The following is a 25,139-nucleotide window of genomic DNA, read 5'->3' as shown; positions in this document are numbered from 1 at the left end:
ATTTGCATGGTGACTGATGACCATTCCAAATTTACAAAATATGCAGATTTTGAAGCAGTTGTTTTTTCTTGAGGGCACATTTCAAGATTGTACTTAAGGTATCATAAAATCAGGTCAGATCCCGAGATAGATATGAGTCACAAGATGACTAAGTGGATAAATAAGAAAAACATGTTATGATTTCTGCATTAAATTAGATTTTTTTGATACCCCAAACAATTTTTAGCCTATCTAATGCCATCCCCAAACCATTATTACTTGTGCTAAAGAAGTGATACAACATACTAATTCAGTATGAACATTGTCAAATTTATATATGGGAGAATTTCATTTCCTCAGTAAAAAATGTAGTAATAGTCAGATGAGAAAAATAGTAACTGATGATCTATATCCAGTTCAATAGAGTAATGGATTTTCATGACATGCATCCTGAAAAGGAATGAGATTAAAAACAGTATTCTTAGATTATCCAATATTATCCAAAGCCAAAGAAATTCATTTTGAATTAATTAATAATATATATCTTTCAAATGAATTCCTTAGAATGAGATTTAACTTTGAGATTAATGTTTGTTGTTTCTGCATTTCAGATACTGAAACCACAGAACACATTTTCTGAGCTTATGGTCATTCCCCAACTTTTTTTTGGAAACAGACAGAAGAATGGTTTAAACAAAAGAATGTACAGCTACACCCAGTTCACACGGGGATGTAATGTATGGAGTAGTTATGAAAGAAAGACGAGAAAATATATTGACTAACACAATTATCATTATGGCCAAATATTACATGCACAAAGCAAAATTGTGAAAGCACCACCCATAGTGATTTTTGTTGTACTGTAAATCCTGACAGTGTATGAAATCTAAATATGCAAACAAATTGCTCAACTGTGTAGAAATGTACAAATGAACAGACCCTAGACAGGAATCTCCATGGACTATGATGTTTGCAGATGACATTGTGATCTGTAGTGAGAGCAGGGAGCAGGTGGAGGAAAACCTATAGAGGTGGAGGTATGCCCTTGAAAGGAGAGGAATGAAGGTTAGCCAAGACTGAATGCATGTGTGTGAATGAGAAGGACCCAAGTGGAACGGTGAGGTTACAGGGAGTAGATATAAAGAAGGTGGGGGATTTTAAGTACTTAGGGTCAACAGCCCAGAGCAACGGAGAGTGTGGAAAAGAGGTGAAGAAACGTGTGCAAGCAGGTTGGAATGGGTGGAGAAAAGTGTCAGGTGTGATGTGTGATAGAAGAGTACCAGCAAGATTAAAAGGAAAGGTGTACAAGAAGGTGGTGAGACCAGCGATGCTATTTGGTTTAGAGACAGTGGCACTGAGGAAAAGACAGGAGGCAGAGCTGGAGGTAGCAGAGATGAAGATGTTGAGGTTCTCTTTGGGAGTGACGAGGATGGATAGGATCAGGAATGAGTACATCAGAGGGACAGCTCATGTTTGATGTTTTGGAGATAAAGTCAGAGAGGCCAGACTGAGATGGTTTGGACACGTTTAGAGGAGGGATTGTGAATATATCGGTAGAAGGATGCTGAGGTTGGAACTGCCAGGCAAGAGAGAGAAAGACCAAAGAGGAGATTTATGGATGTAGTGAAAGAGGACATGAAGTCAGTTGGTGTGAGAGAAGAGGATGCAGAGGACAGGGTTAGATGGAGGCAGATAATTCGCTGTGGCAACCCCTTAAGGGAAGAGCCGAAAGAAGAAGACTTTCAAAGACCAAATAACTTTCTTTTGTATTATTTATGTTGTACTATTTTTAATTTGTATCTTTATTTATTTTTTCCTGTTAAGTATTTTTTTTCCCTTTAATTTGGCTGACATCCCTTTTTCCCTTTCTTTTTTTCTACTCAGTTTCATGTCCATTTACTTGTAATATGATGGACTTACTGCTGTAATTCTAAATTGTTTAATAAAGTTCACTAACAAAGGGAGAACATATGTTTGTAACACATAATTATAATTATTCTGACTTTTCCCTTTTCATGTCTTTTACCTTGTGAAACCCCTTGATGTGTTCACTTCCTCCCCTCCCACAGAGGGCTACAGTGTCAACTTAATGGGTGACAAAAATAAAAAATAATTCATCGGTTTGTGTCCAAGTTAAGGACATAACCTGAAATGGAGGTCGTAATTAATCTTCAAATTAAGACTTTCACAAGCCAAACAGATCTAGCTGGAGATAAAACATGAGGCAACGTCCCAGTATGACTTGTATGTCTAGTGTTAATTCAGCAGAGGGCGCAAGATGACAGTTTTTTTGTCAAAGAGTTTGTCCATCCGATATATTTTCTTGCAACTATTTATTTCAAAGTAAAAAAACTCGCTATGTTTTCACTAAATGCCCAAATAACATGGATGGAACAAGCTACGAGCTACAACAAGCTAGCATTAACGTTAATTAACGTTAACTATTCAACTAACCTTTAACTCATCGCGTTTTTCAGCTACCAAAACAATGCAAAACAAAAAGAAATAAGTAAAATTATCTCATCGTTTCAATTAAAGTATCGTGTTCGCAAAAAACACGCAGTAAATATGATGGCTTACCGTCTTTTTTCAGCTGCTGCACATCATATCAAACACGAAAACCCCTTCTCAATCTTTCCCTCTGAGGAGCGCGCGCCTCCTCCTGCCTCCCCTCGCTGCCCGTGTGCGCGCATCGCACTGTCACTGGTGCTCAGACAGCTGCAGCCAGTTCGCGGCATGTTGAGCTGTCCTGGGGGGTGCGTCCGTTTGACCAGCAGCGACTTCAGCGAAGCTAGTCGACAGTCGGGTACAAGCCTTCAGCTCGGTGACAGTATTTTGGTTACGGCTCCCCTGGACAGCGAGGGAGAGAATGAGAATAGTGGATTTAGTTTCTACTTGTAGGTACAGCGCAGCAGCAGCAGAAGAAGAAGGGAAGTCACTTCAAAAGGTAAGCAGCGACGACGCTTTGCTAGTTAGGTTACTGTGAACGTTAGCGTCTTTACTCCACTGTTTACTCCTCATACACTTTACGGTTATTAGCGCTGGGAAAGCCAGGACGTGGGTGGCCACAAAAGACTTGTCGCCCGAATCTCTGTCTGGTCCTTGTGTGTTTTTACAACTTGCTTAAGCAACTATAAAACAGTAAAGGAAGCTACACCTAACGTTAACTTACTAATCAATTGTAACGGCTAACCGCGCGTGGACAGCCATGGATAACGTTCGTCCCGTGTGCACGTGATTTATAGAAATGAAGATTATACCAGTTCTTGTTATGGGAACAGATACCTTTTACTGTAAGAGAAGATGGCTAGCGTAACAAACCCCTTGTGGTGAGAGCGGTGACCGAGCGCTTCTCTAAGGGAATTTCTGCTTTTGCATCACTCCTCACGGGCTTTCCAGCACTTTAATGGCTTGTAAACACTGGCCATGATGGCGAGAAATGTGTCCATGATGGGATCCGTCTCCCTGTCCTCAGTTCTCTGGTTACCCACTCCAACAAACAGTATTTGTTTGGTTGCGATGTCAGTCAGCCTTGACATCCATAAGTTCCGCATTTTAATAATAGCAGGCACGAGACAAGAGTCAGAATCAGAAACTATACTTTTGATCAAGATAGCAGACCAGTCTATGTATTTATTTATAAAAGGAGACACAGCTCTTGTCATTTGAGAGAGCAGATTTTACTCTGTACACAGCCCCACTACACAGACCACAGATGCCCCAGCATCCAGAAGTAGGCCAGTTACTGGTCTGTATGTCATGCCATGCCATGCGTGGTCCCCTTTGAAAGGTTAACTGGGCGTCTCACTGGTTCATACATGGAGAGTGGGGGAGGTTACAGACAGTCTGAGTGAAAGATCTCCAGCAGGATTTAGCCCTCATCCTCTACCAGATGTCTCGTGGTCATTGTTGTACTGTCATTTGCCCCCCTCATTGTTTTTTTGTTTTCAGTGTAATGTAACAGATGTGCATGTTGCTAATGACAAGTGCACATTTGCTCTATAGTCATTTCCCCACAATTAAATATGCACGGTCATTAATGGGTGTGCACCATTGTTGAAAGAGACAAATGAATATGTTTTATGTATTTGCACATGCATGTTTGCAGTCTGGTGCTTATGGATGCTCAGGAACATCTAATTACCTCAGTATGAATCACTCCACACATTGTCATCTGAGAAAATTTGTATAGTCTGTGGCATGGAGGTTGGAGCATTTTTATTTATTTATTTATTTTTTTATTGTGTCTATGTTAAGCCATTAGCGTGTCACATCGTGTGACACTCCACTTGTGGTTTGAGGAGGAAGCCCCACACCGGAAAGGTGACAGCGCTGTTGGTGTACTGTTGTGTGATGCATTTGAAAGCCCCCCCCTCCTCCCATGCCTTAGCATTTCTTTGTGTCTCTCTTGCTGCTCTGTGGTCTTGCGGTTTGATTTCCGATCTGAGAGTCCCGAATGAGTTGACCAATCCTCAATTTTACTGTGATGCCCATTTACAAAATGGTGGTCCTATGTACAAGATAAAGTGCTTATGTGATCAGTGTATTTACAAAAACATGCTTCTTGATTTATATTTTACTCATTGCTAGGTTGAGGAAAAGTCTTAACTTTCTGCTGTGCCGCACAAGTTTGCTCTTTGATCAGCTTAACTCAGCTTTACAGTTTGACTTCAAGAGATGTGTGAGAACCGGACTTTCATTTGCAGAAAGCTTTCAGGGACTTAAATGTTCTCTTGAACAATGATCTGACTGCCCTGTCTGATGCCAACAGGATGTGAGCCACGTGTGAGGCAGAGCAAGTGAGCCCTTATTTTGTTTTTATGCCTGTGAATGGGCCTCAGTCAGCAGCATTAGCCTTTTTTGTATTCTCAGAGTTGGTGATTAAGTCTTTTTCATTTTTGTGCTGTAAATCACCACTTATCTCACTGCATGAGGCATCAAAAAGCATTGATGTATTTCTTTTCATGATGAAAGCATTGCACATTTCAGCAGCATTGCAAATGAGTTAAGATTTAGTTTGCTGAACAACTCTACTGGTGAAAACCATCAGTTCAATAGTTTTATCACTAAATCTCAATGTCTCACTCTGAGACCAAATTTAATGTTCATCTACGGTTGACTCGTAACTCTCTTCAGTCAGCAGCCTTCATTGTATTCCATTGTGATAATATTATTTCAGTGGAGAGGCATCAATGGTGTTTTTGTCTGCCTGAATGGCGGCTTTATGATAGACGTCAAAGGCCCGATGTGGGTGTCACAAAACGCACCAGATATTGAAGGCTTTTACCAAAGAGGCTTTAGCCCTGCTGTGTGACTCATGAAATGTCTTTTCAGAGTTTCAGTGTTTTCTTTCCGGACGTCCATATTCCTTATTTTGGTCAGGGTCACAAGGTCCCGGAGACAATGGGCGATAGTCAGGGATACACAATCACACATCAGGTTGTCACACTCACATTCACACCTACATACTATTTTTGGGTTAACAGTTCAACAAACATGCATGTGTGTGGAGTGTGGGAGGGAATCTTCGCAGACACAACATGCAAAAGCTTCAGCCGGCCGGCAGATTCAAGCCCATGAGATTGCTCATAGTATTCCTGACCAAATACATAGATATTTGAACCGCTACATTAATGATTGTGACTAAAGGATACTCATACATGAGAGAAACCAATCATCATCAATAATATTGTTATGATGACCAAGCAAAAAGAATCATTGTTTTTTATTTAACTAAGATGGAGCATTCTGATTAGTTCAGAAAACGGTGTCACATCCCTATAATAACATATGACTAAAAGACAAAAAAAGCCAAGACCTTATCAAGCCTTATCTCATTTCAATATCATGTGATGTGGCGCTGCTATATATAGAGGCCTTTTTAATAACTGTTTATCATTGCCATGAGTGCTTAAAGGATTAGATGAATGTTCAACTTGTCAATCAACAGCAAAGTAATTACTAGTAATTTTGTTGATAAGTGATTTAACAAGAAAATACCAAACTGTGGCTGGTTCACGTTTTTCAAATGTGATAATTTGCTGCTTTTCTGTTGTTGTTTTTTATATCTTTGTGAATTGGACCTGCCAAGATCCTGGTGTGAAATTTGGTTGAGCTAAGTTTGTCTCGAAATTAAAAAAGTGAGGTCACACTTCTGTAGAGATTGCACATCGTCACCCGGGTTGAAAACAGACACACCACTGAGGAGATGAGTGATAGCTCCATGGAATAATAGCCCCGATAGTTGTTTGTCTTTTGGCATTTGTATAAAGGCTAAATTGGGCTCACTTGGAATTTCTCCTCTATTATCATTTCTAGTTTGTGTCTTTTTTAGATGCCATTTAGATTTGTTTTTGCTCTAAATGCTTAACATCCTTGCAGTGAAATTAGAGCTTCCCTCCAGTGCAATGCTGTTCCCCTTCCATGTACCATAATCCCCCGTTTCTGTGTTGAACATGAAAATTATGATAAGCAAATCACCAGTGAACCTAGCATAATTTCTGCTTATCTTTTGACTCAAGATGAGCTGACTTTGGCCCCAGTTTGGCTTTTTTCATTGGGTAACAGGTTGAATCATTTTGGCACTGTAAAAACCAGTGCTGTGCTGCAGGGTTTGCAGCAGTATACAAACAGAGTAAGTATCAGATATCATGTTGTTGTGCGCTTATTGGTTACCTGTGCATTTGAATCTTGGTGTGAAGGAGGTTTGTATTGCAGAAGGGGATAATTGTGAAAATGGTTACATACAAGGTGAAATTTAAAAATAGCATGACATTCAGTGGGAGGTTGCATAACTTCCTCAAACATTGTGTATTTTCCCTTGTGCATTTTAACCATGCATTATTGACTTCGTATCCAAATCTGACTTAACAAAGCTTTTATAACATAATAGTGCCACTTATTTGAACTCTCTGCTTTTATTATGACTCTATCCTTTGCTAGGAAGAGCATCCAGTTATGAGAATGTGGCTTTCTCAGCAGGGTCCTGTGGTTTTGTGTTTATGAATACTGTTCCCTTGACATTCCTGTCCTCATCATACCACCCCTTGAAAAAGTGCTGCCACTCTGGGAAATAAGGCCTCTCTGGCTGGCCTGCGACTCCAGCATCTAAAACTTTGTGTGGTCATTGTTATATTTAGACACCCCCCTCCCCCCAGGTAATGGTGGAGGCAACAGCAAGGACCAGAGAGGCTGTTCTCAGGCCGGGCAGATGCAGGGAGAGGTGATAGCAAGCTCCCTCTTCCTCAGACTCAGACTTGTTTTTTCCTTTGTTAAGATGGGGGAAAAGGTTAGGTAGTTTTAGATGGTGAGTGTCGTTTTTGAAGTTGTGTTCTATGTGCTCAGCTTTGGGAATACGATAAGGCAGAGCGACAGTGGTAATACAGAGTGGAACAGGACAGAAAAGCCCCTTGGGGACAACAAGCTATTCTGAGCCATGTGCTTTTTTCCCCAGTCCCTGTTCTCTGGATGTTTTGCCCCTGGGTCACACAGTCTCTGTGTTGCTGCTATTTTTCTATGCATAAACACAAACGCTACAGCGTACAAAAGAATCAGAGGGACAGTGAGGAGGAAAGAGAGCCTCAGACAGCGAGAAAGACAAGGACTCTCTTGTTGAGGAGACTTTGTGGCCGGCCAGCAGTTTTCTCACATTGGCCTAATTTGGTATCATTCTCCCTGTTCCTAAGACAATTTTTCTAGTTCACATGGTTTCAGTGGTCACTTCAACCCAGTCAAGAGCAGATTGAGTTAGCACACTGTTTGTCATGCTTTGCTGTGAGTCAGTAGCCACTGTGTACAATTCCTGAGAGGAACCACTGGGTTTAGGGTAAACAATTGGCCATTGTCCATGCACCATCACACCTGCAAAACACATGTGTGGTAGCATGGAACTTTGACATATGCGTCCTTGTAATGTGTCTGAAGGCTGAAGTGTTTTTTTACATCCACACATCATTGTTGCATATATATTGATCATTACGGGCAACATGCTTGAAGATGGCAAGCACGATTAAACCTAGTAGTACAACATGTTTTTCTGTTTAACCAGTCAATTGTGTAGTATGCACTGATATGAATCACCCTCTGTCTTACACCAGAGCCTCGGGCCTACATTTCTCCAGTTTGAGCAGCTTTACTGTATCTCTGGAGTTCCATCTGGACTCCATACCCTCCTCTAGAGAAAGAGACGGCTGTTGAACATCTCATACCAGCCTGCTTAGATTTCCTGTGGGGCGACTCGGTGATATTCTTAGTCCCTGAGGTGCTCCCTTTTTATAACATGACTGTTTTCCAGTGCCAAATCAGCGTTGTGCTGAGAGGAAATTAACAAAAGATCTGTTGAGGGTGAACATGACTGCAGTCTGTGATAGAAATATGTGAAGCACGACAGGAATTTATAAGCACAAAACATTAAGAAATCTATAATATTTATTCATGTAGACCACAGCTACCTTGCCCTTGCTGAAAACAGAGAAACCCCCTCTTAGTGTGATCGTCTCTCCCTTTCCCTCTGTCTCTCTGTCTGATATTTTGCACACACTGTGTGTCTGACACCCATTAAAAACTGGAGCTCCGAGGCCATCTGGGACTTCAGACTTCTTCATGTGGAAATTAGAGCCATGTGGTCGCTTGTTAGCCTCCTTCCTTTTTCTGAGCTGGAATGATATGCTTGTTCTCCACAATCACCACGAGCCTACAGCATTAAGCTAATGTAATGCCTGGGATGATTACATAGAGTGCATTACAGTACGGTCTTTGAAGTCAGTTGCCGTAATTGTATTAGTTATTACCGGACTACTTACTGAGTGATTACCTACCACCACAGTGGCAAATAGAGTAAATTTAATGTGTTTTGATATCATAAGAAGGTCCTGTTTAGGCACCATAGCATTGTGCAAACACACACAAAAGCATAGATGTCATGGGATTTCGGTATTCTGGAGACACACAGAAAGGGACCCAATCACACAAATGAGAGGCATGTGATGAGGTTTTCTGTTGGTTGTCTATTAGATTACAAGAAACCTCTTGATTTTCCATTGTAGACCTTTTAAATTTAAATACAAAAGCAGGCGCCTCCATTTATGAATCATCAAACATAAAATGGTATTTTCTTACTTGCCTTTGGTATTTGGTGGGCGGTAATTTCAGTGAATCCAAGCTTGTGCACGACTGTAATACATACTGAACTACATACTAAAATGACAGATGTATGATAGAAGAGTCATGGTATGGAAGTATGCTCTGTGAGGTTAACCAGGTTGAGTGAGTGCACGGCCTGAGCTTGTCTGATCTCAGAGTTAGAGCGTCCTTTGGCTGACCACACAGCATGGACTAATCATTCAGTGGTAAAGAGAACCAAACATCTGTCGTCTTCCCCTCCGTCACGCCATCGGCGGTCTTGGGAGAGGGTTTGAGTGCCAGCCATGAAGAAGGTGCTCTATGAAAAAAATTGATCGGATCTTAAAATAAGATAAATCCGTCCCTTTGGGTTTGAATTCAGTATCTGTAAGTAGGATGGAACCTCCCTATATCCTTCGTGCTGTTGGCATAAACTTTCCACACCCCAGTGTAGTTTTACTGAAGGGTTTCAGCTCAAGATGTCTGCCCACTAAAACACACATACTTAACATACACACAGAGTAAATACACGCCCCTTGCTATCACTCCAGTGTAGCTTGCTGCATTCAGAGTTTCCAAACTCCCACAGTTAGTTGACTCCTGCCAGACTCCTTTTAATCTCAGGCTGTCATTCTTGACTTGGCTTTTGTATAATCCTCTGCCTTAACTCTGAGTCATTCAGATTAAGATTGATTATATGCCAAAAGAGAGATGATTATGGATCAAGAAAATGTAGAGATATATGTTAGAGGATATGTGCTTTATCATCTCAGTGAAATGGGATGAAAAGTAAATGAATACAGAAGAATGTGTAATTTTAGTGTCACAATCTCATTTGAATTTAATGTCATCAGTGATTTAATGCAACATCAGCTGTCTTACGAGGCTCTTAGACAGGAATAAATAGCGTGTTGGGTTCCGATGCACAAAGACTGTCTTACTCCCTTTACATCTTTGTAATGAAATACTTGTCCTAATGATTTTGTGTCATGAAAGTCTGAGTATTTATAGTTTTATCAATAAGGGCATGTGGGTCATACCTTGGCTGAACACAGCGCAGAGATGTGATCCATTTAGAGACATGTTGGTGATGGTGTACATCAGCTAAGTGCTGCATTTTTGCTAAACACCATGCTATTAGCTGGATGTGATTCAGAGTGCTGTGCAAACTGTTTTGTGGTTACAGCAGTGCACTGACAACTTATATACGCAAGCTAGATTTAGAGCTCTATGTCATAACAGGAAATGATGTCACCCAGGCCCCAGGCTCAACATCTTGTATCCTGTAAGCAAGCAGGTTATCAAAATTAAGCCATACAGGAAAGGGGTTTTTCACTTCAGTGCCATTTCACTGACTAAACTGGCACACCTACTGCTCTCACCACCTCCGCCTCACTCCACCTTCATTTTAGAGACTTGTTAAAGGATCTTTTTAATGTAGAATATGTTTGTGAATATCTATGTGTTTCATCGTGTAAACTTCTTTACTGCTGTAAATAATTTGCATCTTAATAAATCACTTTCTCTCTATACTTGTTCTCACGCCTAAAGACATGTACCCCCACCAACTACACTCCTCCAGGTGTGATGTGTAACTGTCTTTGCCTGATCTCTCTTCCCACTCTGTGACCTTCTCTGCTGCTTACTCAGTTTTTTCCACTAGCTTCCATCTGTTTGACACCCCTATCCCCACCACAACTAGCCACCTTTCTAGCCACCACTTGAAAAGAGCTGTCAAAGTAAATTTCTCTGTACCCAACCACAAGAGGTAATGTCTTTGATGGCCCATTGAGGAGGGCCTCAGCTGTGTTGGTGACTCACAAGCAAAACACCACCATTGTTAATGTGAGCTGACCACTTTGTGGCATTACTCATGTCTTTCTTGCTGACTACGAACACCAAGTCTGGATAATTTGAAGCTTTGTCCGTAAAAGGTTTTTCCTTGGTTGGAGGAAGACGCATTTTGTTGTCATACTTTTGTTGTAGTTCTCATTGAACCTGTTGTTGAAGGAGTGGCAGCCGCTGGTTTCCTTTTCTTCCTGACCCAAACACAATACTATCAGCAGTCTGGAGTCCCAGCACAGGAAGTAAGCAGCTTGAACCTAAAGATGAAGCATAACAGACCTTTTACAACCATCTACCTAGCTAGTAGCCTAATTAAAAACGACTCGCAATTTCACATGTGCAGCTTGAATGAAAAACATTTCTGTTTTATTCCTTCAGACAAACATGACTAACATTAAGGCCCCTCCAGAGCCTTGAAGTTAGTCATGTGTTCCTTAGAATTTGTCTCAAAGCTCTTGCTAGTCATGTGCTGCCATGTCTTGGTAAAATGATTAATCTGTGAAATAAGAATTGTAGCCAGGAAAAGAAAATAAGAGGTTATTTTATGATAATAAATGCTGGTAGTGTAAACACAGCTGTGATAATTGGTTTGGCCTGGTTTTCATTTGCTAACTCAAATATTTTTAGGGTAACACTTTACTTTGAGTCCCTCTATTTAGCATTTATAAGTTATATTCGAATAAGCAGGGGACACAAACAGGCCTTCAGTGTTAAATGTTTTTGTGGGTCAGACTTAATTTTGGTATCTTCATCCCTTGAGAGGGTAACAAGATACAGAAGGTTGACAATCTCAGCTTTCGTCTTTACTTAATTTCATTGTCAAGCTTTGTCACAGCAGAATTGTGAATGAAAAATACTAGACAGACTTTTTTCCTGATCATATGATACAGACAAGGTTAGAGCCATGTTAATGACACCACCACGCAGACTACTTTCTCAGCTGTTCAGAAAAGCATGCTCACGCCTAAAAACCTGAAATAGTTTGACCTGAGATGGACGAGAAAAGAAAAATTTTAAAAAGGAAAGCGTAGAACAGCGGAGGCCATTTGTTCAGTAGTCTGGTTTCACTGCCCACCTGTCAGACAAGAGACTCAGCTGTTGTTGTGATGGAGAAGACTGGATGCTGAGGCTGGATCAAGTTGAGGGACTTGGTAGTTAATGAAAAGCATAAAGCAAAGCTCCAGTTTCTTTTTCTCACTTACCTGCTGTCCTGTGCATTCTCCTTACCTATTCTTTTCTCTCTCTCTCTCTCTTTGTATACAAACTGCATCTGGAATTTTTTTGCCCAACAACCTGACCCCTGTAACTCCTCTGTCAGTGTGCCCACCGCTGTGGAATTAAGTTGTAAATTATGCAGGGGAATGCCGCATCATTTCAGACGAAATGTGGTGTGGTCAGCACAACGAAGCAGGAGAGTCTGTAGGGAAACGCTAAAGGGTGTTTGTGTGAGGTGGCAGGTGCCTTCACACCTGTTGCTGCAAGGCATGCCAGACATACATACTGCCTCAGGCATCAGCTGGCTACACATGTCAAACGTCAATGAAAGTACTCCTCAGTCATGACATGTGTTACATTTACTTGGCTTGGGCATCTGTCCCATGACGGCATTTAAGGTTGCAGCACGAGAAAGGTTGTGTAGTCCACCTTGTTGCCTAAAATAAACAGCAGATAGTAGCAGGTGGTCCTTAACCCTGATGCTTTAATGCTTACAGTGGAGTAAAATGGTGCGACTGGCCTGGGTTTTGTGTCTGTTTCTTTTATCTTCTGTCATCCACTTTGCCTGCTAGGCATAACTGGCACATTCTTCATATCCACATGTCACTTTGAGATGCTGGTCTTGCAAACGCAAGATGAGGCTGTTCTCTCCTGGGCGATTATTGAGTCCTGACAACTGCTCAACAGCCAGGCCTGCTGCCAGAGCTCATCAGCCCTGGGAAGGCTAGCGGCAGGCTTAGAGGGGCAGACTGGGGTCAGGGGGGTTATACTGTGAGAAAAGGGGAGGTGGTGCAGCTCCAGGAGCATCTGAGCTCTGGTTTCACCAACAGCTTCGACCTCAGTTGTCAAATTTCTGTTTCTATCCTCATGGGCTCAGGCCAGTCTGTCGCTTTCTTGCACACACACACACACATATTATAGCAACATAAAGTCAACATGACTGTCACTCTGTGTCACACTTCATATATGGCTTTCATGACCCGCTGGCCTTCTGTGACTGTCTGCTTGTGATTAACCCTCAGATGGAATGACACACATGTGCTTTTTCCAGTGATCAGAGCTTCAACCTGATTCTTGATCACAAAGTAATAAACCTGTGGCGGCACACCAGAGGATTTTTGGGTTGTTTTATACAGTATTTGTGCTTTCCAAAATCAAGGAAGGGAAAAAGTTTGGAAAGCTTCCTTGGAACCATTTCACTGCAAAGATTATTTGATGGTGTGAGAGGTTTAGAGGTTCAGTCTAAACCGTTCTGATCCACTCACAGTCTGACCTGAGCTGGCCTTATCAGAATAAATTATTGGGATTTACAACCTGAAATTTAGACAAATTTAGGACAAGGCGAGGAACAAGCCCTAAACAGTCTGTGACAGTCATATGTAACATGTCCACTACAAAATCAGGTCTAACATGAGAACAAAAACTGTCTTGTTTTCAAGTGTATTTTCTGTCTACTCATTGAAACAACTTGGATATGAAATAGATTCAGTAATACAATGGCAAAATGACACTTTTGGATGTGACTACTATTCCTAAAAATAGCCGACTAATGTTCAGTATACCACTATTCATAACTTCACACTGAGAGTCAGTGAACTCGTGCTGTAGTCTAAATAGCCTGACAGTTTTGTCATCTGAAGCTGTGGGCCCACTAAAGGGAAGTTACTGATGACCTTGTGGATTCCAGCCTGCCATATGTCTACTTATTAAGAACAACAGTTTGTATAATTTGTCAGATGTGTAACTGTTATTTTGGGTTTTAATGGTGGATAAGTAAGTAAGAGAGTTAGTATATGTTGGTGAGACATATGGAAAGGATATTTAGCATGCTGTGTGGTCTTTTTCAAGATGACATCATCTCACATGATGCCTGTTCTGTGTAACCGCCACTATTAAGAGGTATGCACATCTATAGGTACGAGCCCCTGTTAGGAAACTACTCACAGCGCTGAGTGTTCCTGATGAAAATACTGAAACATTCTGCACTGTTCTGTAGCTGACCTGCACTCTAATTTCAGCTTGAACAGGTCATGGGTTTTTCTCATGTTAATAAACTGATTAAACTCATTGAGTTTTTGTGGCCATAGCACCTAAATTTTTGAAATGCTGTGCCTGCTCACTTACAGTCTGCTGACTTAGTGGTTTCTTTAGAAATTCAGCTAAAGACGCACCTGTTTAGACAGGTGTTTGGGTAACTTGAATGCATCAGATCTTTATTTTATTCATATTTTGTGTATTGCCCTTTTGGCATGTAGCTCATGTAGTCACTTTGTGTTGTATGTTTTCGTTTTTTGCTATATAATGCCTTTGTGAAGCACTTTGTGACCTGTGTCTGTGAAAAGCACTATATAAATAAATTTTACTCACTAAGTTCAGACAGAGCATGTCCAGTCAGAATCTATCCTCCATGCTTAGGCAAGCAAAAAAAAAAGTTAAGCTACTGTTAGCAGTCAATTTAACATCAATTTTAACATTAAAGCAAAATGTATCCACCCATCTAGGAAAGGTTAAAGTATGCTTATCATCTCTCCATGCCCTCTCTACACCAACAACCAGCAGTAAAACAATAAGCTACCACATCTTATAAATGTAAATGTTTGGTCACATTGATATGGTTTATGCCAATTATGTTGATTATAAATGACATTTTGTCTTCTTTCCAGATTTTGACATGAAGAAGGACATAGACACATTGATAGCAGAGGAACGCGCTGAAATCATCTCTAAATATGACAAGGTAAGCCTGCCACCTAAGTCAATACTCAGTATGATGCTTACGACACTTCTGACAAACAACAAACTTGAGGTTTTGTAGCTTAAAAATTATCATAGCTCAGTTGGAGGAAACTGCACAGTGGGGCATTTCCTTGCCGTATCTCTGTCAGAGATCATGAAATTCTATGTTAAGTTGGCCCAACGTAAAAAGTAAAATCTGGATTCTTTGGAACATAACATTTCCTTTAAGGAAGGGCAGTAAAGGTGTATCTAACACAACAGAATGGAGGAGTGAGTAGTCTGAGTGAGGCCCTGAGTGGTGGCTGCAATCTGTGGACTGAGAATAGATTTGTTAACAACAGGCAGAGAAAATGGGATTACTGGGAATGATCAATTAATGACTCAGAGACTGGATGTTGCATGCAGTTCACACATTAGGGTTAAAACCCTTTTCAGACCCATTAGGAATAGAACAACAAGAGAACCTTGTGTGAAAGAGAGGACAAAAAAAACGGGAAATGTTTGTCAGGTTAGTGTTGTTTTAAATTCTAGTATAGTTTGGCTGATTTACAAACAAATGAAGCAGGCAAAAAAATGACAGAAAATCACTGTTGTCACTGTTTACATAGCATGTTCAGTTTATTCTACTTGTCCTGTCTGTATCACAGTTTGTTTGCAGCACACACAAGCACTGTCGTATGTCACTTTTAAACAGTTTGTTTTGCACACAGTGTTTTCTTATGGGGGTTATGGTATGTGGATGTTTCAGGGCAGGCAGGAGGGTGTCAACATTGACCCATGGGAGGACGCTGACTACAGCATCTATAAGGTCACCGACCGCTTCGGCTTCCTGCAGTAAGTTACCCGACTTAAAGCTCTGACGGCTTCCTTGCAGTGGTTTGAATCTTCTAATCTCCAACTTTGAGAACGCCTTCATTTGTATCTACATTCCCTCTTCCTCTCTTGTGTCTTTCTCACATTACGGTGATATTTTGTATCAGTGCCAGATTATCCTCTCTGTGTCCCTATTTCTAATACATGCTCTGTATTTCTGCTTGTCCCCTTCAGCGAGGAAGAGCTGCCAACACCCAGTGCGCTTGAAGAGAAGGTATCAATTTTAAACCTGCACAGCAAGTCCAGATTGATTTTGACCTTCCATGTGATATGTTTACACCCACATAGCCACTGAACCTCATGATGTCCTTCTTTCCTCTCCCCAGCAAAAGCACCACGAGATAGAGCGAGTGGAGAAATGGCTGAAGATGGTGAAGAAGTGGGACAAGTACAGAAACAGCGATAAGGTGCGCAACTCCATAGTGGTGGACGCACCGACATGCTGTCCTAATTTAGCCCTCTCTTCCCTTTTTTCCCCTCCTCAGCTATTTGATGTGTTATTTCCGTTTCTGTTAATAATCTGTTTTCCATTCCCCTTTTAACCGCAGCTTATTCCCTTATCCCTACCTCCCCTCTGGTCTAGACAATCAGAGCAAGAAAATAAGTGCCTATGATGAGTCCTTGTCACTCAAGAGAGCTAAAAAGGCTGCATACCATAACGCAGCATGTATACTTGACCCGCTGCGTCTCTCTTCTGGTTGTCGTGGTGAACAATGTCTCTTTTTGTCTCGAGAGTCCCCATTCACATCTGCTTGTATGTGTTTCAGTTGGCAAAGCGTGTGTATAAAGGCATCCCTCTGCAGCTGAGAGGCCAGGCCTGGGCCTTGCTTCTGGACATAGAGAAAGTCAAAAAGGAGAACGACGGAAAATATGAGGTCTGAATTTATTAAGTGATGACAATTCCTCTAAAATGCAGATTCTGTGAAAGGATAAATTCTGACATTCACCGAGCTTTAATGACATTTTGTCCCTTTTTTTGTCCTTCAGAGAATGAAGCAGCAGGCTCGTAACTTTTCCACAGAGATCAAACAGATTGACTTAGACGTCAACAGAACCTTCAGGAACCATATCATGTTCAGGGACCGCTTTGGAGTCATGTGAGTTTGCAGCTTCACTCAACAAAAAGCTGCGTGAAACAGCTTGTGTTTTGATTTATCAAGTGACATCAGAAACCCCATCCTATCCAGAGAGTTTATCTGAGTGAACAAACCGCTAATGTTGCTGTGGATCATATGACTACTCCTCTGACCTTAAGCCTGTAAAGTGAGTGACAGTTTAAGTAGCTTTCATAACAAATGTCTTCATCCAAGTGTCTCCAAAGTGCGTGTTTTTATTTTCTTTGTCACCTCACATGCTCAGGTTTGCCCTCGCTAAGTCTCTGCAGAGTGTGACCTCTGGCTCAAACCTTGAGGCAGCCCCACACACACACACACATGCACACACACAAAACCAAAGCAGTGGTTTCCTCCTCTGTGTTTTATTAGCCTTCCTGTCAGTGCACAGAGCCCCACAGGAAATGCCATTCATACAGAAATGTGCACCGACATCAAGTGTACATCTGCAGAACAACACTGTCCCTATCGATATATTGTTAATACATTCAAAAAGCAGATTAAACATATGTTTAAATGAGCTTCACAACATGATTTTGGGAGAGCTGTGTGTGTGTTTGAACATCTGATAGCTGCTGGTTTATATTTGTCAGTTTAACGCTGACAGAGTGCGACCAAGCACTCTTCTCTCGCTCTTTGTAACGTACTTCCCCCCTCAATTCAAAGCCACCGAGTCCAAACAGACCAAAACACCGCTCCATCCTGCTTGGCTGCCCACTCCTTCCCTGCAGGTCAACAGCTGTCTCACTCACACGGAGACACTGACAGCTATTTAAAGCTCATTTTCCTGTCTCTGTCTATAAGACAGGCATTTACTATAGAGGCCTGGAGGGGAGACATCCTCTCTTGTTGACATTATATTAGTTAATGCCACTTCTCTGCTCAAATACACATTCACACACACATGCACAATAGCTGCCTTGTGTTCACTGTCTGAAAGTTGAGACTCCAGATGTAATCAGCCTCGCAGCACGTAACCATGTGGTTATAGAAACTGGACAGAAGCTGCGTGATTTGGGCGAAATTATGTGATGAAATTCTTCTACCTTATTAACCCCTAAACAAAATAAATTTAGAAAAATTAGATTTTTTTTATGTCACCCTGGCTCTGATAGGTCACAGAGGTCCTTTCAGAAACACCCTTCATAATAACTTAAAACACAGCTCAATAGCTTAAGCATAGGACCGAGACTATACACACATGCACATACACAAAAATTTTACAAACACTGTTGGGATAATATGATGCAACCAGGGTTTGTTAGCCTCAGCAGAAATATTACAGCTGTCTGTGCTGATTAATGGAGTTAATTTAGGGAAGAGGTGGTGAAGAAATCATTACTCATGTGCCCTCAGGGAATTAACATGGAATAAATTAAATCACTATTCTCCGAAACACTGTTCCAGCTTGCTCGATTGTTGCCAAGGAACCACATCCTCATTTTAACTGGTGGTTTCTCTGTTCCCTCTCTAGGCAGCAGGCGCTGTTTCACGTACTAGCAGCTTACTCAGTCTACAACACGGTAAGTGTGTGTGCGCGTAGATGCGTGTATACTGAGGTGTGTGTTACATAATATCGAAGAGTCCTGTGTACACTGGCTGCGTCACAAAAGCAGCATGTCAGTGGCGTAACAGTCCACAGAGTGTGTTGGTTTCCATACAGCAAAGAACAGGCCGAGCACTCTAAACCCATCTGTTCTCATTCTCGTTTGGAGCCCTGGGTGAGATCTTTTATTTATGAGTGTGGTGCTGCCTGAATGTACAGCAACAAAGTGTAGCAGTCCGACCACCAGCGAACCCACATCCATACTCAGCACTCACGTTGTTAGACTAAGTTCACCCTCAGACACTGCGAGTCGTTTAACGGGCAAAGAAAATGAGCAAATGAGCCTTGTTTTGTTGATTTACTGCCAGAAAAATTACAAACATAAGATTTTGTTCCTTGAGTAGTAATTTCTGCTGACAGCCCACCAGAAAAGTTTCATCGCTTTTGTTTTAATTAACGACATTCATTTGCAGTCTAAACAGTTTTTGCTTTGTAATAATGTGTTTGAATTGCAGTTGTGGATACTGAGGTTAGACATAATGATGATTCCACGCATCTACTTTAAAGTGCTGTCTGTACTTTCTCCACTACATGTCAGAGTTTGTCTCAGTGGGGTGAAATCTGGCTTTTACAACTAAGCACATATTTATGAAAATACAGTAAATGTGTATATGTAGCCTGTATCTCAAAATATGTGGATTAATCTGTATATATTAATTCCTGTATAAGCACAGATTGCTGCCGTCTGGTAGGGACAGAAATATTGCCATCCAAAGATAGCTTCATGTACAGTACATTACATCTCCCACACACGAACCCCGTCCAAGTCTGTTTTTCAGATTGGGCTCTGTAGTTTGTTCCTCTGTAGTAGAGGTGTTTGAGCCAGAGGAAATGGGCATGTGCTGTTCCCGTTTTCCTTTTCCCCTCTTCTCACACGCTGCTGAGAAGAAATTGGGTCAGTAGGAGAGAGAGCGGGAGAGAAAGAGGGGGTTTGTGTGCGTGTCCTTTCGCTTATGTGATGATAGGGAAGAATGTGGAGAATGTGTAGTTTAACCTCTGTGGTAACCCTGATTATATTTACTGTATTTCCTTGAAAGGATACGTTGGAGTGTCCATATTTGGCTGAACAATAAATCGGCCTTAATATGGACAAATACCAAGTGTGTGCCTGGTTTTGTGTATCTGCGCTTGCCAAGGGCGATGGGTTTAGTGTAAATCATTGAATCATTAAGGAGTCAGATTGGCAGTAATTCAAGCTGAAGACATGACATTACTGAGAATGTACGTTGGGCTCGAGTAAATATTTGAACAGCCTTTGGTAAAAGTGTTTATAATATCTTAGCTGCACGTACAGTAGGTCCTCGTGTGCAGCATAACCACACACATCCTCAGTCTGGCTTCAGACCACATCAGACATTCAGGTGCTCTCGTGTCTCGGCCTGTGTGTGTGTGCGCACACTATTAAATTATGAATAATTCCTCTCATTTGCCCATTCTGTTTAATTGAACCTGTCTGTGCTACTGTGGTTCCCCCAGGAGGTGAGCTACTGCCAGGGGATGAGTCAGATCGCTGCCATCTTGCTCATGTACCTGAATGAGGAAGATGCCTTCTGGGCTCTGTCCCAGCTCCTCAACAACAGCAAGCATGCCATGCACGGTGAGAATGAGGAAGAAATGAAAACAGAAAGAAAAAAAAACGCAGAGCTGATTAATGTTGAGACGTCAAATATCGTCATATGTTCCTAGGAAAAGGATGAAAATGTGTGTTGTAAAATTGCACTTGAGTCTGTGCGTGTACACTCAGATTTGTCTGATGTGTGCTGGAATCTGTGAGTGCATACTCATATTTGTGAATGTGTATCCCAATCTCTTCATGTACATAAGATTATATGAGACATCTATAAAAATCTGAAAATGATATACTCAAAAACTGGAAATCAGAAGTAAGAAATGACCTTTATTGATGAGTGACCCATCTTAGCGTTAAGCTTCAAGAGCTGGAAAACAAAAATGCTCAATTCTGTTTAATGTATGTCTCTCAATTTCATGTTTAACAGGTCTCCACCACAATTTCATATATTATTGCTATAACATTAGCCCCATATAAATGGTGTATAGATTTATTTATTACTTATATACAACCTTAATGTTAGTGGAAGCAAATTCACCACATTTTCCAAATGATTCAAGGACACTACAGAGTTTTGTCATGTTTTCTTAGTGCCCTTGATGAAGTCCTTTAAAGGAGTATTACACCCACAAAGTGACCATTTGTATATCAGTTACTTACCCTATGTTCCATTGAATTTGTCAAGAAAACTTTGTTTTTATCGCATGCCTCAACAGTAAACGAAGAATCCAAAAACTGAGGAAATTCTTGATGAATAGAGGTCATAGGGGTCCACAATTAACAACAGCAAAATCTATACCAAAACATCTACGTACAAACTCACAACTCATGCAGTATAATCCAAGTCTCATTTATCCAGTTGCATGCTCAGGACTTCCCAAACACATGCATTTTTGCTAAACCTTACTATTTATTTGCATAAGGAGTCTCCTGTATGGACAAGCAGTGGGCCTGGGCAACGCAATGGAATGCTCTTACAAAATCTGAATATACATATTTGCCCATGCGCACTACTCTTATGTGGAAGTGTTATAAATAATTTTGCTTTTGTTAAACATGGTCCCCCTTGAGTTCAGTTCATCAAGAATTTTCTCAGTTTTTGGATTCTTCATTCAAAGTGGAGGCATGCGAGAAAAAAAAAGTTTTCATCATGAATTCAGCGGGTGAGTAATTGTTATACAAATGGTCACATTGTGGGTGAAGTTTTTCCTTTAAGACAGGAAATACTTTTTCCTTTGTAAATGTTATGTCTCTACTGTTACCACACACCATTTATGGCCTGCTGATTTATTTTCTCTCACTGTGCTAGGGTTTTTCATCCCGGGATTTCCCAAGCTGCAGCGTTTCCAGGCCCACCATGAGCTGATCCTCTCCAAAATGCTGCCAAGGCTGAAGAAACACCTGGTAGGTTAAAGTACATCAGTATGACCGATGCTTTCTGTCCATGCAAGAGACACAGGGCAAATTGATTGCTCAGAAGGTCACGCACTACAGTCGATTTATTCGAGCTGTTTCTCAGTGTTTAATTAATTAATATTGCAAAAGGACAAATTTTAGGAATGTTACTGCCAATCCAGGAGTCATATGGAAAGTGAGATTTATAATCGAAAAAAACGATTATGAGGAGTGACTTCCCATAGAGACTATTCCTCATTAATTCTTCTTAATGCTTCCACAGGACAAGGAGCAGATGACAACAGGGATTTACACCACCAAATGGTTTCTGCAGTGCTTCATTGACAGAGTGAGTGTTTGGATTTCCCAAAGATCACAAACTGCATGAGTGCTCCTCCCTGTTTATATCCAGTCTGAGACATATCCTACATTTGAACACATTAATCAGTATATCATTGTGCGTTCTGTTGCTTTTGCTTTTAAACATGAACCCACATCTGGGGTTTTATTATTATTTAATCTGCTGCTATGTGTCTTACATAACAGACCCCTTTTACCCTCACCCTGCGTCTATGGGACATCTACATACTGGAGGGAGAGAAGATGCTAACTGCTATGGCTTATACAACCCTCAAGTTACACAAGAGTGAGTATGAGGATGATTATATTATCTCCCATGTCGTGCAGTGCTGAACAGGTCCAACCAGTTTCATGCCCAGATACAGCCACGGCTACTGTTGCTATACCAGGGAGTGTTACGTCGCACGCTGCCTCTCGCTTGGCTGCCTCCTAACCGGATGGCTTACATAATGCCAGTGGGTGGTTGCTGTGGAAAAGAATCGAAAGCTGACTTTTCATTGGACGCCTGCACCAGCATCGCCTCAGCGCGGAGTTCTTGTACAACATCTCTTTTGACAGGCCACTTCTTTACTTAGTGTCTAAAGTTAGGCCGAGCACTTCATGGTTCATATCACAGAGATTACATGACATGTAAGCCTCATAGATTACTGTCACCCATTCTGTGAGGTAACTTTTTTGTCCCTATTGTGTGTGTCCAATCAGAGCGCTTGCAGAAGCTCCCGTTAGAGGACCTGAGGGAGTTTCTCCAGGAGCAGACGGCTGTTTCTTTTTTCCTGCCTGATGATGTGGTGATTGAACAGTTACAGGCTGCGATGTCTGAGCTTCGTGGTAAAAAGCTGGACCAACCTCCCCCAGGTGCAGTTGTGTTCTTTTAGTTATTTTTCAGTATTAAGCTACATTGAGCTCCGAAAGTATTTTTTTTTCCTGTCTTGATGTATTCCCTATGTTCCATTTCCTTTTTTAGCCAAGTCAGAGGAGCTGCCAAAGAAACCTCTGGGTCAAGAGAGACCAGTTCTCATTCTGCCTCTGCAGCCTGACTCTCCTCTGGAGGTCAAAATAAATCTGCAGCCCAACAGTCAACCCAATACAGAGGCCCAGCAGACAGTGGGAATCGCCCTACAGCAGACCCCTTCTCCTGCAGACCTTCAGGACTCGAGAACACCCCCTCTGCCTTCACCTGACCCAGTTGTAGTCTGCACAGAAAGAACACCTTCTCCTTTAAGGCCGTGTAGAGCACCTCCGTTACCTCCAAAAGCAGACAAATCACGTGCTGAGGTCAGGTTGGATGGAGATGTGAGGGAATTGCCTCCAGAGGTTACCCAGACCGACAATGTGGGAAAACAGGAGAGCCAGCCTGAAGACCCAGATACTGAGGACGAGCCTGTGGATTGGCCTCCGCCCTATGAGCCCCCTGCTTTGGATGCTCTTGCCATGCAGACTGAGGAGGAGATTATGGACCTTCCAGACCTGCCACCTCCACCTTTCTTTGACACTGAGCAGAATGACCAAGGGCCTCAGGACAGTAATTCACCCCGCCTGGGGGTTGGCCGGGACATCCAGCGGCGCTCTCCTTCCCCCCGCTCAGCCTCACCACTGGTCCCACAAATGAAGCTATCTCCGAAACCATGTCCAAAACCACCCACGTCACTTGACCTCACACAGAAAAAACCTCTTCCCTTAAAGCCTTCCTCTGCCCGTGCCTTCACCAACACCTCCTCCTCCTCTCCCAGACTTCCTCCAAAGCCGACCAAGTTCCCAGTCTCTCTCTACGTCCCCGTGCCCGCGGGTGACCGACGACCATCCAACACCTCCCAGTATGACAACCTTTCCGAGGCCGATGAAGACGACCGCTACCTGGAGAGGCTGCTGGGCTCCACGCCCGAGGAAATTCCCCCTCATACCATTAACAGAGACTATGACCCTGCTCTCTTCCCTCTGCCGCCACCTCCTCTGTACATCCCTCCTTCGCCTTCTCTTACTCCCCCCTCGCTGTGCGCTCTCCCCAGTTTGCCTCAGGAGCCAGAATACCAAGGGGAAGACAGCTGGGTGGAGGACTCCATCATCCCCCCTCCTCCAGCTAGTTTTGCTGACAGACTCAGTCCCTACCAGTGTAGCGCTGCCAGCCGTTCAGACACACACAGAGCCACCTCGCCCAGTTACTCTAAGCCGTTCTCTCGGGGCCCCAGGGACCATTCTGCTTTTCCAGCACCACTGTTGTACACCGGGTCTCCCCCAGGCAACTCAAAGCCCTCAGGACAGTCAGCAGTAGGGGTTCCCATGATCCGATCCAGCCCAGACTTTTGCAGGATGCCTCCAGGTGAACAGCAACTGCCCAAATCAGTGACCTTTTGAAGTTTCACACTGTCATCGAAGCGTCACTGATTATGCCAAGACGATTCGGACTCTCTGTCAATGCTTGATCAGTGTCAAAGCCATTTAAGAGGTGAAAGGCCAGTAGCTATTCAGTGTGTCAAAGGTTTGTGTGTGAATGTGTGTGAAAGGACTTTTTTCATTGATGTGTACAGATTTATGTGATATTTGCACCTTTTTTGTAAGGGCAGTTAACTTTTTTAAGTGTCAAACTTGTATTTAAAACTGCTGTCTGTGTTACTGTTTGCTGCACAAAACGTGAGTGTTAACCCGCCTGCTCTTGTTCGTGTGCGAGACCCGATTTGGTCTTCAGTTCAGTGGGTGGTAAAGGAGAAATTTACACAGAAATAAGGTGATCTGATACCAGCTGAGTGTTCCGCTGTTGCTTCATCGCCAGTCAGTTCCATTTTGTTCCAACAAAAGTGTCTTAACCTGATCGCAGTGCACTGAGACGAGCAACCCTTAACACAAAGGGCTTTCGAGGCTGCAGAGTGATGTCATCTTTGCTAAAGCACCCAAAGCCTATACATTTATACTGTATTTATGGTCAACTGTGAGCAGGCTCACACATCTTAACAGTATGTCAAACTGTAACGAGTATCTAACAATTTCTTTACTGGTCAATACTTGATAACAAAGGACCACTGAACCAGGTTGCGCCAAAGCAGTTTGCATGCACACTTTTTTTTAAAAAAAAGTTGTAACACCAACAACAGGGAAGACATGGTGCAATACGTCACTGATGGAAATACGGAAGCTTGTTTCATTTACATGAAGCCCGGTCAGGTTTTTCCCAGGCAGGCAGTCGTGGGTACTCTGTGGGTACTTTGCTGCTTTTTTATGTTTTAAACTGACTCGTAATGATGATCAGTTTCATAGAAATAGTTATAGTGCTATATCTGTTTGTCTGACACATGGGTTCACAGCGATAACGTACTGTTTCATGTATATATACATG

At 42.1% G+C, this 25,139-nt stretch overlaps 1 protein-coding gene across 1 annotated transcript; it reads left to right on the top strand.

The window, feature by feature from the left end:
• The first annotated feature begins 2,787 nt into the window (after nucleotides 1-2,787).
• LOC117262002 (uncharacterized) lies at nucleotides 2,788-24,302 on the top strand. The gene is made up of 14 exons (XM_033634609.2): nucleotides 2,788-2,926; nucleotides 14,823-14,896; nucleotides 15,644-15,729; nucleotides 15,943-15,982; nucleotides 16,095-16,175; nucleotides 16,536-16,643; nucleotides 16,756-16,865; nucleotides 18,355-18,403; nucleotides 19,963-20,083; nucleotides 21,366-21,460; nucleotides 21,735-21,800; nucleotides 21,998-22,097; nucleotides 22,514-22,666; nucleotides 22,776-24,302. Exons 2-14 carry the CDS (start codon nucleotides 14,831-14,833, stop codon nucleotides 24,161-24,163), a joined length of 2,463 nt encoding a protein of 820 aa, XP_033490500.2. The 5' UTR covers nucleotides 2,788-2,926; nucleotides 14,823-14,830; the 3' UTR covers nucleotides 24,164-24,302.
• Nucleotides 24,303-25,139: the final 837 nt, after the last annotated feature.

The sequence above is a fragment of the Epinephelus lanceolatus genome, chromosome 5, assembly GCF_041903045.1.
Source record: "Epinephelus lanceolatus isolate andai-2023 chromosome 5, ASM4190304v1, whole genome shotgun sequence".
Lineage (NCBI taxonomy): Eukaryota > Metazoa > Chordata > Actinopteri > Perciformes > Serranidae > Epinephelus > Epinephelus lanceolatus.
The sequence above is the reverse complement of the archived record's forward strand: the minus strand, read 5'-3'. Positions and strand labels throughout refer to the sequence as shown.